The sequence below is a fragment of the Symphalangus syndactylus genome, chromosome 5 (assembly GCF_028878055.3).
Source record: "Symphalangus syndactylus isolate Jambi chromosome 5, NHGRI_mSymSyn1-v2.1_pri, whole genome shotgun sequence".
Taxonomy (NCBI): domain Eukaryota; kingdom Metazoa; phylum Chordata; class Mammalia; order Primates; family Hylobatidae; genus Symphalangus; species Symphalangus syndactylus.
Window position 1 is genome coordinate 135,208,441 of NC_072427.2, and position 18,811 is coordinate 135,227,251.

Genomic DNA, 18,811 nt, shown 5'->3' on the forward strand with positions numbered 1-18,811 from the left:
ACTAACCAAAACAGCATGGTACTGGCCATAAAAGCAGATACATGGACCAATGGAAAAGAATAGATAACCCAGAAACAAATCCAGACACATAGAGCAAACTCATCTTTGACAAAGTGCCAAAGAACATACACTGGGGGAAAAGATAGGCTCTTCAATAATGGTGCTAGGAAAACTGCATACCTATATGCAGAAGAATGAAACTAAACCCCTATCTCTTGCCACATAAAAAAATCAAACCAAAATGCATTAAAGATGTAAATCTAAGACCTCAAACTGTGAAACCATTATAAGAAAATCTTAAGGACAATCTTCAGAACATTAGGCTGGGCAAAGCATTTTTGAGTAATACTTCACAAGCACAGGAAATACAAGCAAAAATGGCCAAATGGGATTCTATCTAGTTAAAAGCAACTGTAAAGCAAAGGAAACTATCAATTACGTAAAGGGACAACCCACAGAGTAAGAAAAAATATTTGTACACTACCCATCTGGCAAGAGATTAATCACCAGAATATATAAGAAGTTCAAACAATGCTATAGGAAAAAATCTAATAATCCATTTAAAAAATGGGCCAATGGTTTGAATGGACATCTCTCAAAAGAAGGCATACAAATGATAAGCAAACATATGAAAAGGTACTCAACATCATTGATCATCAGATAAATGAAAATTAAAACTACAATAAGATATCTCACCAAAGTTAAAATGGCTTATATCCAAAAGAAAGGCAATAACAAATGCTGATGAGCATGTGGAAAAAAGGCACACTGTTGGTGGGAATGTAAATTAGTACAACCATGCTGGAGAAGTGTTTGGAGGTTCCTCAAGAAACTAAAAAGAAAGCTACCATACAATCCAGCAATTCTACTGCTTAGAATATACCCCAAAGAAAATAAATCAATATATTGGAGAGATATCTGCACTCCTACATTTGATTTAGCACGATTTACAACAGCCAAGATTTGGAAGCAACCTGCGTCTAACACCAGATGAAGTGAAAATATTATACATATACACAATGGAGTGCTATTCAGCCATAAATATGAATGAGATCCAGTCATTTGCAACACAACGGATGGAACTAGAGGTCATTACATTAATGTAATTTCTGTGCTTCTGGGAGCACTTCCAGCATCAGTAGTGGCACTTCATATGGCTCACACAGTGTTATTTAAGGTTGATGGTATTGCACTAAACAAAATGAAAAATACACAGAAACCACAGGAGTTCACTTTTTAAAGTGATTCATCACTTGACAGTGATGAAAACCACTCACATGGAGATGATGAATAACACGTGGCATTTTAAGTAAATACTCTCAACACTTGAGCTAACTGCAGTAATAACAGGAGATGGTTACATAATTTTTACAGCAGTAAAGTATGCACCATAGTTAATTTTATTCAGTTATGACTTAATACTGTATCGTTATGTTTGGTTGCATTTCTCTTGACTGCAAGTGGCATAATGTAAAATCTATAAGAGTTTTTCTGTGTAAAGTTTGACAAATTTTAACTTTTAATAATAGATTTGTGAATATTTTATTGTATTAAATTATAAAGTAGTTTAGCATCTATATATATTTTATTTATTCATGATATATTTGTATCTTAACATTTTCTAATTTCTAAGCTGTGTAGTTTATCTGCAGGTTTCTTCATATTGTCACAAATCTCAAAAAATGTTTCCAATACATTTATTGAAAGATCTATGTATAAGTGGATCTGCACAGTTCAAACCTATGCTGTTCAAAGGTCAACTCTACTTTTAAAAATCTGTTAAGAAGGTAGATTTTAATTTAGTTTTTCTTACCACAATAAAATAATAAAATAATAAGAATTGAGAAAACACACAAACGGAAAAACACAAACCATAGAAATTCGAAGCACAATTGAATGATGCCATTACTGTGATCTATAAGGAAGCTCATTGACATAAGATAGTATTGACATAATAAAATATCGACTTGATTTAAAACTATTCAGAAATAAATTATTTTCCATGATGAATCTGTCTTTAAAATTGATTTGTGTGACATATGTATCCATGTGCCATATTGGTTTGCTGCACCCATTAACTCATGGATACATATGTAACAAACCTGCACATTGTGCACATGTACCCTAAAACCTAAAGTATAATAATAAAAAAAAAGAATTGTTTCAAATTAGATAAAATAAAGTTAAAATTTCAAACAAAAAAAATAAAATAAAAAAGAAAATTGATTTATGTGATCATATTGTTTTATAATCATATTGTTTTATAATTAACAACACAGACTGAATTCAGGAAATGATTGGTTAAATCAATAACTCCATATACATGCCAAGTATTTATTTACGCCTATCAGAAATGTAATTTTGAGGACTTTTTTGGTTCTTTCACTGGTCTTTGTATAGGAACTAAAGAACATAACCTAGCTAGATACTGTCTGACAGTGTTTCCCTTGGGTAACATACCGTGTTAAAAGGTGGAAAATTCTACCAAAAAAAAAAAAAAAAGTCTTAGTTTCTGGATGTTCTAGAAAACCAACCAGAAGGGCTTTTCAATGCTGGGTACAAAATTCGGCATGAAAAGTACAGGCCAGAGCTGGGCGGCACCCGAGCTTTTGGGTGTGTGGTGATAGCAGTTTACCAACAACCCTTCCCATTCTAACCATCAAACCCTAATTTCCGGTCTTTGACACTCTTTACTCATTTGTGTTATCTCTTTGGCTTGTGTAGGAATTGGAGTTTGCCAAAGTATACTTTATAATAAGTGCACTTCATGCTTCTCACTGAGTAGAGAAGATGTGATAATATTTGAAGAGCCAGGAGTAGAAATTGAATAACCATGAATTCTAAAATGCTGTAATTATTTCTGAATAGAGTAGAGAGACTGCAAAACTATTACCCTAAAGACCTAAAGCTCTTCACCACTTATTTTGCACTCAGTGATAAAAGCAATTATGAAACTGGAATCAAATGACTAAATATAATATATAATGTGTAGCTACAGTAAGTCACATTTCTAAAATGGAAGATATAAATCATCATCAAGTATTTGCTTTCATTTTATATTAGAAAGCACTTTCAAATTTGTTGGCCTACTGTGATGTCTATTCCTCCCAGAATGAATCCTTTGGTCTCATTGGAGTGATCTATTTAAGTCCTGGTGAGATAGAAAATCATATTCATTTATTCACAAACACTAATCAGTTATTATTTATTAAGACAGACACCATTCTGTCATGTTCTCAAAGAGATGGTGGGTAAGTACACACATATTTACAGATTGTTGTGAGAAGGTTTACAATAAAGACATGCTCTTGGTCATTAATAGGGGCACGGAATTTGAGACCAATGGAAAATGATTAAGTAAGGGTTATCTGAGGAAAGCTACAGGTTGAAAGAGACTTTAAGAACTATGAAAATAAAAGAGAGAAAAGATTTTCCAATTTTAAATAAAGGGGAGTGTGAGATTACAGGGTACAGAAATTCAGTCAATCATTGAATTAAGGTACAGATACTCAGCAAGAGAGGGAATATAGGGAACAAAGTGGGTTTGGAAATAAAATGAGACCAGCATTTGACAGGTTGAGTTTTAGGTAGTTATTTTAAAAAATCGAAGAAAAAAGTGAATAAATAGTAGAAATATATATTTAAACAAATTATAGGCTGGGCGCGGTGGCTCACGCTTGTAATCCCAGCACTTTGGGAGGCCGAGGCGGGCAGATCACGAGGTCAGGAGATCGAGACCACGGTGAAACCCCGTCTCTACTAAAAATACAGAAAAAAAAAATAGCCGGGCGTGGTGGCTGGTGCCTGCAGTCCCAGCTACTCGGAGAGGCTGAGGCAGGAGAATGGCGTGAACCCAGGAGGCGGAACTTGCAGTGAGCCCAGATTGCGCCACCGCACTCCAGCCTGGGCGACAGAGCGAGACTCCGTCTCAAAAAAAAAAAAAAACACACACACACAAAAAAACAAATTATAGAAAAATATCCATTACAATTAGGAAATTACACAGAATTTTTTTTGTGTTTCATTAGTGTAAGAAGCAGATTATAATAGATGAGAAGTACATGGGAGATGAGACGATGAGGCACTTAGATGATTTTTTTCTAGGTACTTGGCTTTGAAGATGAATTGAGGAACAGTTAATCAACTGGAAAGTCATTTGGGGATATAAAATATGTACATGTGTAAATAGATCGGAGAGACATGATAGTGTTTGCTGAGGAAGAGGTTGCAGATGAAGAAGAGGCAGAAAGATGAAATCTAAACCCCAGTTGGATCGATTAATATTAGCTAAAGATAGATACTTTTTCATAAGTATGGGTAAAACAAGATAAATATTGATATAGTACAGGTACATCTGTAGGAAGGAGGGCATCAAGTCGAGGCAGATATTACAACATGGGCTCTAATTCTTCTATGAGAGGAGAAATAAAGCCTCCGAGAGTGAAGATAAAAGTCATAAATTTTATTTATGTATCCTCTCCTTCATTCATTTGTTCTACAAGCACTCATTAAATGTTGCCATAGGCCAAGCCCTCAGTGAGAGCCAGGAAAAATGACCATAACCAAAGCGCACTCTGTCGTCTCTTAAACCACCCACACCATAAGCCAATGAAGCAGCCACAAGGAGATGCTGGCAAAGCAAACTCTGAATTCTACACATCCACCAAGTCATCATCAACTGAAAAATAAAATGTACTGGACTTGGCAGTCAGTTTTCAGAGAGGGACATTTTAAGTAATCTAAAATAAGTTTGTTAAAAATCTCTATTTACACGTAGTTTTATAAGCAAAGTATAAAAAGGAGCTGAATTTCGTTTTTATTCTGATTATTAATGCATTTATTTCCTACCTGTAACTTTTGGAAAATAGTAAGCAAAGTACTATTGAAAAAGTAAATTTAATTATTTGGAAAAATGGTGTCCTGCACTTAAAAGGCACTATCACGGTACCTTGTTCCGATTGTACTTACTCAGATCCACATACCCGATATCCACATACATTTTAGCAAACAGAGATCCCAGCAGAAAGGCAAAAACTAGACCAGTCATTCCCATTGCATTCACAGTACCTGTCGGTATTACAAAACAATTTAATCAGATACCGCAAATACTTGGTTTTTATTCAACATGTTTTTAAAAGTAATATTACATAATACATTTCTCCAAATATTTTTTCTAATAAAGAATACAATTAATGATACTATTATTTCAAAGGTAGACCTAGGGATTAACCATGCAATTTAATATTTTCTGTTTATTACCTAAATACAAGGAAGAATGTCCTTCTTTTGCAAAATCATCAATGTAAGAAATCCCCAGTGGTACTATGGGGGTTTCCCCTATCCCACGAAGCATATTACCCATGAAGACATAGATCCACATGTGTGACCCAGATTCCTTCACACAACCTATCGAGACAAGAGAGTGTTTTATTTTAAACATTATTTTTAACATTCTTATTAGAAATTTAACTACTTTAAACCCTTTGCTATTCCATTTTTTTTCTAATTACAAGTGATTCATATTCACTTCGCAAAGTTTGCAAATAAGGAAGGGCACAAAGAAAACAAGTAAAAAATATCTATAATCACACTACACACAGAAGATCATTGCAAATGTTACTCTAGATCTTCTACATTTTTGGTGCACAAAATATGCATAATATTCATTATGTACAATATATAATTAAATATCTAGGTTTTTTTAAGCTGCATACATAGTTATCGTTATATTATCACAATTTACCCATGTTGTTAAGATTTCTTCTATGTGAAAATGTTAATGACTATATAGTAGTGTGTTGAATAACAGTTCCCTCATTTGTTTAAACCATCTCTTCTTTTTTAGTTAGAAAATCCATTTTTTATTCTGTTAAACACAGATGTCATGGCTATAATTGTAAATAAGTCCTTGTGCATATTCCTGATTATTTTCTTAAGATTTATCACTAAAGTAGGTAAGTATATTTTTGTTCTTTAACATATATTAAAAATTAATCTCCAGAAAAAGTTACAAATTTACACACTTCCAGAAGTATATAAAATGTGAAATCTTATATTTCCTCCTTTCCATTTCTTTTCATTAAACTTTTGGGTCATAATTATAATTTATTATTTGTGTTATAATGGGCACAAAATCATCAAATGCTATAATATTTTGCATTTTTTATGAAGAGCAAAGTTACATTATTCACATATTTCTGCCACTTCCTGCTCTTCAAATTTTAAATGTGTACGTTTTTTGCGAGTTACCGACTAAATTTGTTCTCTTTCCTCATCTACTTATAAATATCCTTCATATATATTACAGTCATCCCTTGACATATATAGTAGGATATTTGTTCCAGGACAACTTATGTGTACCCGAATTCATGCATACTTAATTCCTCTGGTTGGCCCTGTGGAAACTACCCGTAGAAGTAAGATCTCCATTTGGGGGGGTTTCTCCTTCTGTTTGGTTGGACAAAAGCCACATATAAGTGAACAGATGCAACTACAATCTACGTTGTTCATGGGTCAACTGTGTATATTAACAGTATGATTTTGTCTGTATGTAAGGGTTAAAAATTTTTCCTATTTGTTCTTAAATCAATTTTGCTAAAAAATCACATTTTATAGATGTAATTAGATATACAAATTTTATACTTTTTAACAGTCAGTATTAATTCTTACCTCTTTCTATTATCTCAGGTGGTGTTCTATTGAGTGTTAACATTTGATTAATTAAACAGTTTGATAAGTTTGATGTTGAACTTTCTGATGGATCAATACTGGTTTCTTTAGAATACCTGTAACTATAAGAGTAACACTGGATTGAACATTTTGCTTATCTGCTGAATATTTTCACTTTTCCCAAAAATGCAGAAAAATTTTCCCCTTTATTGACACTGTCTTCGAATTACCAGACTTCTCTTTGTCAATTTCCCAGCATGTATGTCAGAAGAGGTGATAAGTGGGGGTGGGGGTGGGGCGGGAATGGGAGCATCTACTAAGACAGATAATTCAGCACACCATGGATAAAGTGGGTTATCACTTTTCTATAATCCTAGGAGTGTTTATATTCTGCTCAAGATGTAAAATATCCTGTTTCACCTGTTTTATTTTTTTTAATCTGTTAACTATATCTATTTATCCCTTTGAGTTATCGCCAAAGATAGTAAGTCTGTCTGATTTTCTTTCATGGACACACACGCACTAATGCTTGACTCTTCAAAACTCAATTAAAAATTTCTAACCTATTTTAACTTTATGAGGGAGAACTTAATAAGAACAAAAGAGATGGTGCTGAATTAGGGACAGATACTGATATCCAAAAGTACGAAGGAGCTCTGGTGAGCTCTGAGGGCAGCACATAGTGTGCCAGGTATTATGTTCAGCTACAATGAACTAGAAATAAAGCTCAATTTTTGTACTTTAGAGATTTCACACTCTCTGAGATAAAAGCATATGATCAAAGACACAATAAGTTTAATATGCAAGGTCCCAAGTTGTCACATACACACACAAAAGAGATGATCAGCTTTGCCTGGAGGTGGTGGTAGATCAAAGAAGACTTCGCAATGTGAGTGACAGATAAAATGAATATTGAAGATGGATAGAAGTTTAACTGGTAGACAAAGGAAGAAAAGTATTCAAGGCTGTAGAAACAACAGGTCCAAAGAGATGACATACTCTGGCACATTTAGAGAACGTAAGCCTGGAATGTGGTCCTCAAATGTGGGGAGCAATGGAAGATGAAGCTGTGTTGGTTGCATCTAGGCATGTTCTCCATAAAAATCATGAAGAAGAAGATAGTAAGAAGATTAGAAGGAATTATGGGACACTGAAATTATGGTGTCAGAAGTAGAGAAAAAGGACGGGCATGATGAAGAGGCCACAAAGGTAGAAAAATGAATCAAGATTATGGACTATGATGAGTATTAGAGCAGTACCATTAAGAAAAAAAATTCTTGTAAGTGTCAAATGTAGGAAAAGAACAGAATTAATATGATGACCAAAAGACATGATTGCTGGATATGGCAATGAGTAAGTAATTGGCGTCTCTAACAAGGACTGCTCATTGTCTCTCGGTATCCTTTTTTCTCTCCTTCCATAGTAAAAGAAGTTGGCGGCTGGGCGCGGTGGCTCAAGCCTGTAATCCCAGCACTTTGGGAGGCCGAGGCGGGCGGATCACGAGGTCAGGAGATCGAGACCATCCTGGCTAACACGGTGAAACCCCGTCTCTACTAAAAATACAAAAAAAAAAATTAGCCGGGCGTGTTGGCGGGCGCCTGTAGTCCCAGCTACTCGGGAGGCTGAGGCAGGAGAATGGCGTGAACCCGGGAGGCGGAGCTTGCAGTGAGCCGAGATTGCGCCACAGCACTCCAGCCTGGGGGACAGAGAAAGATTCCATCTCAAAAAATAAGTTGGGATTTTTAGCTGGAAACTGCGTCCTGGAATAAAGCCTTTCCCCCTCCAATATCTATATATCTATGTGTAAAATGTAACCAATTTCTGGTAAATGTGAAGCCAGTGGAAACATTTTGCTTCCGAAAATGCTCCTTTAAGCCTCAGTCTGTGTGCATTTTTGGTTCTTCTCCTTGTTCTTCTTCCCTTCTTCTATCCTGCTGCCAGAAAATACATTGCCACAATTTGTACCATGAGGCCAAGGCCATGCAAGGCATAGCGCTATGATGAAAAGAATAGAATCATATCATCCTTGGACTAACTACATTAACTTTTATGTAAAAAATAAGCTTCTGTCTTATTTAAGTTTTAGCTATTTCCAGTTTTCTCTTATGAATACCTTACTCTAATCATAACTACACAGTAACCTTAGAAAGAACAACTTTGGTGAAATGCTGTTGGGAAAACTTATATACAGCGGGTGAAGCTGTGAAGTCTTACTATTATTAAAATCTTACAGGCAAAGACATGAAGTACACGTGTTATACTAAAATGTAATAAATAGCTTATTTATTTCATTTGAAACTTTACACCTTATGTAATATTATTCTTATTTCAAAGTCTATGAAAGCCATGATGAATAAAGCAATACACTAACTATCATATAAAAGAAATATACTCAATTTCTAGACATACTTAGTGAATATTCTCAAAAGATAACTATTTAAAGGATAAAAATAAAATTCTACTGCTAATTTACAAGTTGCTGATAATGAATGGCTCAGTGCTGTTTAACACTTACTATCCCATGAAGAAATGTGGTAAAGCCATCAAAATACCTCCAGTTCCCATAAGAAAACAACCAATTCCAATTAACTTCGGTCTGTGTAGTTTAGATCCAAAGTAACTTACAAATACAATCACAAGCAAATTTCCTAGAAAGAGAACAAAATTATGTTGACATGACTTAGTTCAATTTTGTACCTGATAGAACTGAATGCCCCAGAATGACTGCAAATAAAGCCCAAGACATCATACCTTCCCTCAAAGACCGTGTAATTTAATTGTGAAGATGAGCTCTCCTGCATTAAACAACTAATTGAAATTTATACAGTACTAATGATAAGTAGAATAGGTTTTACATGCAAACAAAACACTTAGGTAATTTGGCAATATGAGAGAAGCAAAATATTATTGAAAGTTTGGAGTTTACCACATTGCATTGGGATGGAAAAATGTCTTCCTAATCTGAGAAATCTTGTGATCATCATTCATGCATTATTACAATTTATTTCCAGCATTCTTTAAATTTATACTATGTACCTACCATGGTGCTCAGGGTCAGAAATATAAAAAAAGAATAAACCACGGTACCTGTTCTCTGGAAACACATTAGTAATAAAGTAAAACAGATGAATAGAGGTACTATTAGGTTATGGAAATAGCTTAAATTAGGGGCTTTGTGAAAATCTCCTGGAGGAGACATCATTTGAGATTTAATGTTGAGTATAAATTATTTAGATTAAAAAGTGGAAGAAGAGCAATGAGAGCAGACCAATTCGGATTTATCTGTAGCCTGATATATAACAATTAACAGACAACAATCAATAATTATTGAACATTGATGGAAAATAGTAGCATGAAAGAAGAGCATCAAAACAGACCAGCAGATAAAGCAACATAAGAATAAGTACTTAAACAAGATTAAACTAAAAACAGTAAAAACATTTTTAAAAAAATTCTGTTAGCATATTTAGAGTTATAAGGGCATGTAGTATCCATAAAAGCAGAATGGCAGACTAAAAGTAACAAAAAAATGGGCCGGGCGCAGTGGCTCACACTTGTAATCCCAGCACTTTGGGAGGCGGAGGCGGGCGGATCACGAGGTCAGGAGATCGAGACCACGGCGAAACTCCGTCTCTACTAAAAAAAAATACAAAAAATTAGCCAGGCGTGGTGGCGGGCACCTGTAGTCCCAGCTACTCAGAGAGGCTGAGGCAGGAGAATGGCATGAACCCAGGAGGCGGAGCTTGCAGTGAGCCGAGATCGCGCCACTGCACTCCAGCCTGGGTGACAGAGCGAGACTCCGTCTCAAAAAAAAAAAAAAAAAAAAAAAAAAAAATGATAAAGTATTGTTATAAATTTAAAATATTATTAAAAATTTACAAATTAGAACTTGATATAATAAGATGGCATCAGAGAAGATTGATGAAACATAAAGAAACTAGGCAGAAATTTAGAAGAAAAAAATTTAAAAGCAAAAATACCCAGAAAATATATTATTTGTATTATATATGTTACAGAATACAATAGAAAAAAACAAATAGTAAACAGAAAATAAACTCGCTGGCCGGGTGAGATGGCTAACGCCTATAATCCCAGCACTTTGGGAGGCCAAGGTGGGTGGATAATCTGAGGTCAGGAGTTTGAGACCACCCTGGACAATATGGTGAAACCCGGTCTCTACTAAAAATACAAAATTAACTGGGCATGCTGGTGCATGCCTGTAATCCCAGCTACTTGGGAGACTGAGACAGGAGAATCTCTTGAACCCAGGAGGCGGAGGTTGTAGTGAGCTGAGATCATGCCATTGCACTGCAGCCTGGGTAGCAAGAGAGAAAAACTGTTTCCCCTCCTCCCCCCGCAAAAAAAGAAAATATTGGGAGGCCGAGGAGGGTGGATCACGAGATCAGGAGGTCGAGACCACGGTGTAACCCCGTCTCTACTAAAAATACAACAACAACAACAACAACAACAACAAAATTAGCCGGGCGTGGTGGTGGGCGACTGTAGTCCCAGCTACTCGGGAGGCTGAGGCAGGAGAATGGCGTGAACCAGGGAGGCGAGCTTGCAGTGAGCTGAGATTGCGCCACTGCACTCCAGCCTGGGCGACAGAGCGAGACTCCGTCTCAAAAAAAAAAGAAGAAAAAAAAAGAAAAGAAAAGAAAGAAAAAGAAAATAAATTCCTTGTGTTAGAGGAAGACTTCAGATGAAAGTTTCTGCTTTTGTCCAGCAGAATTAATATAGAAAGAGACAGTCTCAGATATATGCTGGTATATTTTCAGAGATTTAGAGATAAAAAAATCAGTGCATAAAAATTACAATGGCATTAATTTCTTATATACAACACTGAATGTTATAAAACAGTAGATAAATAATTTAAACGTTTTGAGAAAAAGGGTTTTTGAATGTTTAATTCCATATCCAGACAAATTATCACTTAAATATGATAGTCAAATAAGCACATTTTCCAAAAGGCAAGGGCTTAGAAAATATGCTATATTTTAAATTCTTCCTAAAAAAATAATTACAGTCATCCCTTAGGGTCCATGGGTTATTGCTTCTAGGATGCTCTGTAGATACCAAGGTTTGTGGATGTTCAAGTATTCAAGTTCCTTAAGTAAAAAGGTGTAATATTGCATATAACCTATCCCCTATCCATACCCTCTTGTATACTTTATATCATATCTAATGTCTAATACTTAATATAATGTAAATACTATGTAAATAGTTGTTATTCTGTGTTGCTTTTATTTGTATTATTTTTACAATTGTATTGCTACTTTTTAATTTTTATATTTTTTGAATATATCTTGCATCCACCATTGGTTGAATCCATGGATGTGGGAACTGTGTATACAGAAGGTCATCTGTACATGAAGATATATTCCAGAAAGACTACAGATGAGATTTGAAATCACAAGATTCAAGAAACAGAGGTAAGCAAAGAAACAAAACTGATAATGATGTTCAAATAAGTGCTGTTAAACAGCTGCAAAGTTTAACAAAAATATGAAGGATCAATTTCTTAACAAAAGGAGACATTCAGTGAATTAAATTTTAAAACTAATAACATTCTAATTCTAAAATCCTTGATGATTTCATTGAGCCTGAGAGGTAAAAGAGTGAAGGACATGTAGAGTGTAATATCTTTTAATCACAAATATTTTGAATCGATTTAAAGAGATGTCTTACTTTGACAATTACTTTTTAAATATTATTTAGTTAAGCATATTGTAAATACAGTTACATGAGAAACAAAAATCGTATAAAATATTTGCAGTTCATATAATAGACAATTGGGAGCTCCCTCTAAATAATTAGAAAGTGAAAAGACGAGGGAAATTTAGCAGAGACTGGGAGCTAGCAATACATAAGAGAAAAATTTCAATTATTATTTAAAACTTCACTATTGTTGCAGAAATACAAATTAAAATGAAGGTAACAAAGCAATATCTTCAATGTTCCCCCAAAAAGACTTTAACCCCTCAATTGTGTACCCCGTTAAACACTAGAATCTAGTGTAGGTTGCTCCTATACAGTCCCTCCCTCCTAAAACCATAAGAATTATAGTCCTCCCTCAGCCTTTCTTCACACTGGGGCACCTTGAGACAAGGGAGGTAAAGCTTCACAAGGCATTAATTTGCAAACAATGAGTTTGTGTAGGATTAGAGTTTTTCAACATCATCACTATAGACATTTTGGGAAGGATTGTTCTTTGTTGGTAAGTCTGTTCTGTGCATTGCACAATGTTTAGCAGCATCCCTGGCCTCTACCCTGGGTACCAGTAGCATCCTCCCTTCCTCAGCTTATTTATGGCAATTAAAAATGTCTTCAGATATTGCCAAATTGCTCATGAGGGACAAATTTAGAACTGGCTGAGAGCCAAGCGTTAAAAACAGTTTGTTTTTTTAACATATGCAAGTATGGTTATTAAAATAGAAAAAAAAAAGCTACCTATTTCGAAGCTTCCATCAATTAAACCAGCAAGAGAAGAGGATATTTCAAATCTCCTTTCTATTTGAGTGCTTGATATTTTCATAAAAATTCCAGCTAGTGCTTTAGCAACATAGCTGAATGACAGGAGTGTCAAGAAGATCTGAAAAACAGCAGAAAGAAAAGAGAAAACTGATTAAAGAACTATGTAGTGTTTATAGGTACGTGGAATTAAAAGTTTTTTTCTTTAATTACAAACATTATTTTTATCTTAAAAAGCATACTCATCTTTTTTCCTACACAAGTTGGAACTTGTCAGCCCTATAACTTTTTTTTTAGTGATTCTTTTTTATTTCATGAGTTTTGGGGGTACAGGTGGTTTTGGTTACATGGAGAGAGAGGTTCTTTGGTGGTGATTTCTGAGATTTTAGTACACTGTCACACAAGCAGTGTACACTGTACCCCATATGTAGTCTCACCCTCATATCCCTCTCAACCATTCCCCCGAGTCCCCAGAGTCCATTATACCACTGTTATGCCTTTGCATCCTCATTGCTTAGCTCCCTCTTATAAGTGAGAACATACAATATTTGGTTTCCCATTCCTGAGTTACTTCACTTAGAATAATGGTCTCCAGTTCCATCTAAGTTGCTGCAAAAGACATTATGTCATTCCTTTTTATGGCTGAGTAGTACTCCAAGGTGTATATATGCCACATTTTCTTGTTTTTATTTTTTATTATTTATTTTTTATTTTACTTTAAGTTCCAGGATACACGTGCGGAAAATGCAGGTTTGTTACATAGGTATATGTGTTCCATGGTGGTTTGCTGCACCTATTGACCCATCCTCTCAGTTCTCTCCTGTCGCCCCCCCAACTCCCAACAGGCCCTGGTATGTGTTGTTCCCCTCACTGTGTCCATGTGTTCTCACTGCTCACCTCCCACTTATGAGTGAGAGAATATGCGGTGTTTGGTTTTCTGTTCCTGTGTTAGTTTGCTGAGGATGATGGCTTCCAGCTTCATCCATGTCCTTGCAAAGGACATGATCTCATTCCTTTTTATGGCTGTGTAGTATTCCATGATGTATATGTACCACATTTTCTTTATCCAGTCTAACATTGATGGGCATTTAGGTCGGTTCCATGACTTTGCCATTGTAAATAGTGTTGTAATAAACATACTTGTGCATGTGTCTTTAGAGTAGAATGATTTATAATCCTTTGGGTATATACTCAGTAATGGGATTGCTGGGTCAAATGGTATTTCTGATTCTAGATCCTTGAGGAATTGTCATACTGTCTCCCACAATGATAGAAGTAATTTACTTTCCTATCAACAGTGTAAAAGCGTTCCTATTTCTCCACAGCCTCACCAGCATCTTTTGTTTCTTGACTTTTTAATAATCGCCATTCTGACTGGCATGAAATGGTATCTCATTGTGGTTTTGATATACATTTCTCTAGTGATCAGTGATGTTGAGCTTTTTATCATGTTTGTTGGCCATATAAATGTTTTCTTTTGAGAAATGTCTTTCATATTCTTTGCTCACTTTTTGATGAGTTTTTTTATTTTTTTCTTGTACATTTTTGGAATCTACCCATCTGACAAAGGTCTAATATCCTATAACAGTATTATCACTACACTAGTAAAGCATGATTTTCTAACTTGCTTACAATATTCGATTGTTAGAGGAGTATAATCAGGGTTATTTTAAAATTAATATTGTTAACTGATTTATAGGAAGCTAGACACTGTTCTCAGATAGCTACAATGGTGAGCTATTTTTTATTTCCACGTGAATAGCATAGGCTAACTGGGAGGGGGTGGTGGTACATTCGCAAAGGTAGCATTTCCAGAAGCAAGCTAAAATACTGAACTTTGTGGACTCAAAGAGGAATTTTATGACCAACAGAAGTGACTATATCAATGTGAGATGTAGTGGTTATAGATGTTTTAATTTCCAATTTTATTTTAACAAAATGTACTGATTCATCCTTTCTCTTAAAGCTCACATCTACATTCTTAACCCCACTATTAAAATATTACCCGCTTCTTTCTCTTAAAACTCACATCTACATTCTTAACCCCACTATTAAAATATTACCCGCTTCTGAACTGCAGGTTTGTGTTTCCCCCCAAATTTCTATGTTGAAACCCAAATTTCCAGTGTGGTGATAATTGGAGATGGAGCCTTTTAGGGGTACTTGGTCACAAGGGTAGAACACCCTAATAAGAGAAATAAGAGATTCTCGCCCTCTCTCTATGCCATATGAGGACACAGTGAGAAGATAGCCATCTGCAAACCAGAAAGAAGCCCTCATCAGAACTCAGTTATGCTGGCACCCTGATCTCAGACTTCCCAGCCTTCAGAAATGTGAGAAATAAAGTTTTGTTCTTTAGTTACCAATCTTTTCTATTCTACCATTCTAAACCAAGAGACCCCTTCTTATCACCTTCTATATTCCCAGTGGTTTGCACCACCACGTCTTGCCTCAATTACTACAATAACCTCTTGATACATCTTTCCAGTTCTGCACAAGTCTGCCCAATGGCATCTTCTCAAAACAGTAGCTAGAGAAATCCTTTCAAAATAATTTAAAAATAAATAGATCATGCTGCCACTCAGTGTCTTCCCATGTGCCTTACAGCAATATCAAGACTTTCCAATGACCTACAAGACCATGAATAATCTATCTTCTCATCTGAGAGGAGTCAACTCTGACAGCTTGTACATACAGAAGTACATACAGTCTTTGTGTCAGAGAATAGTAATGAAAATTTTTCAATCATAATCATTTCAGAGACTATTATGGGCACCTCTTTTCACACAAACTAGAAAACCAAAACAAAACAAAACAAAAACAAAAACAAAAAACAGATGGATTCCTGGAAATATACAACCTCCCAACATTAAACCAGAAATAAATTGAAATCCTTTTTTTTTTTTTTGAGGTGGGGGTCTCACTCTGTTGCCCAGGCTGGAGTGCAATGGCGCGATCTCAGCTCCTGAAACCTCCACCTCCTGGGTTCGAGCAATTCTCCTGCCTCAGCCTCCTGAGTAGCTGAGATTATAGGCATGCACCACCACGCCCGTCTAGCTTTTGTATTTTTAGTAGAGACGGGGTTTCACCTTATTGGGCAGGCTGGTCTCGAACGTCTGACCTCGTGATCTGCCTGCCTCGGCCTCCCAAAGTACTGGGATTACAGGCATGAGCCACCGCGCCTGGCCCTGAAATATTAAATAAGACTGATAGACAACTAGCTAGATTAATAAAAAAAAATAACAGGGAAGATCCAAATAAACACAATAGGAAATGACAAATGACACCAACCCCAGAGAAAAACAAAAAAGCCTCAGAGACTATTATGAGCATCTCTTTTCACACAAACTAGAAAACCAAAAAAAAAGGATGGATTCCTGGAAATACACAACTTCCCAACATTAAACCAGGAGAAATCCTAAATAGACCAATAACATGGCAAATATTAAATTATTAATAAAAATCCTGCAATCTAAAATAAAAACTGGACCAGAGAGATTCACAGTCAATTTCTATCAAATGTATAAAAAAGAGCAGGTACCAATCCTACTAAAATTATTCCAAAAATTTGAGGAGCAGGGACTCCTTCCTAACCCATGCCATGACAAAATGGATGTTCACTAGTTTGTCGAGAAAAGGGAACACTTAAACACTGCTGGTGAGTATGTAAATTAGTTCTTCCACTGTGGAATACGGTTTAGAGATTTCTCAAACAACTTAAAACAGTACTACCATTTGACTCAGCAATCCCATGATTGGGTATATACCCAGAGAAATACGAATTATTCTCCTGAAATGATATACATATTTGTATGTTCATTGCAGCTTTATTCATAATAGTAAATATATAGGACCTAGATGTCCATCAAGGGTGGACTGGATAAAGAAAATATGTTACATACATACTGTGAAATACTGTGTAGCCATAATAAATAAAACAATGTTATTTGCAGCAATGTGGATTGAACTGGAGGTCATTATCCTAAGCAAATTAATGCAGCAACAAAAAAACAAATGCTGCATGCCCTTACTTACAAGTGGTGCTAAACATTAAGTACACATGGATGCAAAGAGGGAAACCATAGTCACCAGGGCCTACTTGAGGCTGGAGGCTGGGAGGAGAGTGAGGGTTAAAAGCTACCACCTATGGAGTACTGTGCTCCCTACCTGGGTAATGAAATCATTTGTATATCAAACCCCAGGAACATGTAATTTACCCGTGAAAGTAAGCTGTGCATGTACACACGAACTTAGTATAAACATTAAAAAAAAAAAAACTTATAAAAAAAAAGGAAAAAATGTAGGAGGGAGTGATTTCAGCCAAATGACAGAATAAGAAGCCTGGGACCCTCATTCTCCCGTAAGACAGATTTAACAACAAATAAACTAAATGCCTTTGTGGGAACTCCAGAAACCAATTACAAGGTTTCTGCACCAATAAGCATAAATACAACATGGAAAGAAACATCATGATTCTCGTTATTCTGCCTCACTAGAGACCCTCCCATCCCACACTGTGCCATGCAGTGGGGAGGAAGTATCTAATTTCCCTATGTCCAATGTTTCCACCTTTAGGGTGACTGTGACTGCCAAAGGTCTAGTCTCTGTCTTGCCTATATTCAAGTACTGATAGAAATGAAGAAGCAGGATGGGTATCTCTCAGAACAAAGACAATAAATGTGCATCAGAATCTGCACTACCACAGAAAGACTAGGTGCAATGCCAGTACCATAATTTACTGTGATGCTAGAGAGGTCACAGTATCACAGACATGAGAGAGATGAGAGAAGGTTTTTGTTTGTTTATTGTTTTATTGTTTTTGTTTTTTTAAGACGGAGTCTCGCTCTGTCGCCCAGGCTGGAGTGCAGTGGCGCAATCTTGGCTCACTGCAAGATCTGCCTCCTGGGTTCACACCATTCTCCTGCCTCAGCCTCCCGAGTAGCTGGGACTACAGGCATCTGCCACCACGCCCAGCTTTTTTGTGTTTTTTAGTAGAGACGGGCTTTCACCATATTGGCCAGGCTGGTCTTGAACTCCTAACCTCAGGTGATCTGCCAACCTTGGCCTCCGGAAGTGCTGGGATTATAGGCGTGAGCCACCTCTCCCGGCCAGAGAGAGGGTCTTGAGTAGAAACCAGCAAATATTTTCAAATAGAAGATTACACATGAGCCAAAGCACAGAGAGAGGAATGCATACCCAGAAAAGCCTGAGAGGGCTCCAGAATCTCTCTAGCCATGTAGAATGGAAAAAGTTCTCCCTATGGAAAACTGGACTACAAAGTCTGAAAAGTTGTTGGATTTATCAAATGCAGACTTTTTTTCATGAAAAAATAACAAGGCATATAAAGAAAAAGAGGACCCCCCCAACAAATTCAAGGTAGTAAATTAAATCTTCAGAAAATGACCTGAAAGAAATGAAGATACAGAAATTGCCATATGACAAATTCAAAATTACTGTCAAGTATGCTCAATAAATTACAAGAGAGCACATATAGACAACTAAATGAAATTAGAAAAATAACCAATAAACAAAATGAGAATATCAACAAAGATAGGGTAACTATGAAGAACCAAACAGAAACTCTGGAATCAAAAATAAAATAACTGAATAGAAAAATCTACTAGAGGCTTAACAAAAGACTTGACCAAATGTAAGAATCAGTGAAACCAAA

At 35.9% G+C, this 18,811-nt stretch overlaps 1 protein-coding gene across 1 annotated transcript in view; it reads right to left on the reverse strand.

The window, feature by feature from the left end:
* The window catches only part of LOC129483278 (putative solute carrier organic anion transporter family member 1B7), a 109,909-nt gene that overhangs the window by 63,586 nt on the left and 27,512 nt on the right, over window positions 1-18,811 (reverse strand). Inside the window, 5 exon segments of the mRNA XM_055280434.2 lie at window positions 4,969-5,067; window positions 5,260-5,406; window positions 6,670-6,791; window positions 9,185-9,317; window positions 13,120-13,261. Coding sequence (XP_055136409.2) covers window positions 4,969-5,067; window positions 5,260-5,406; window positions 6,670-6,791; window positions 9,185-9,317; window positions 13,120-13,261 — 643 coding nt within the window.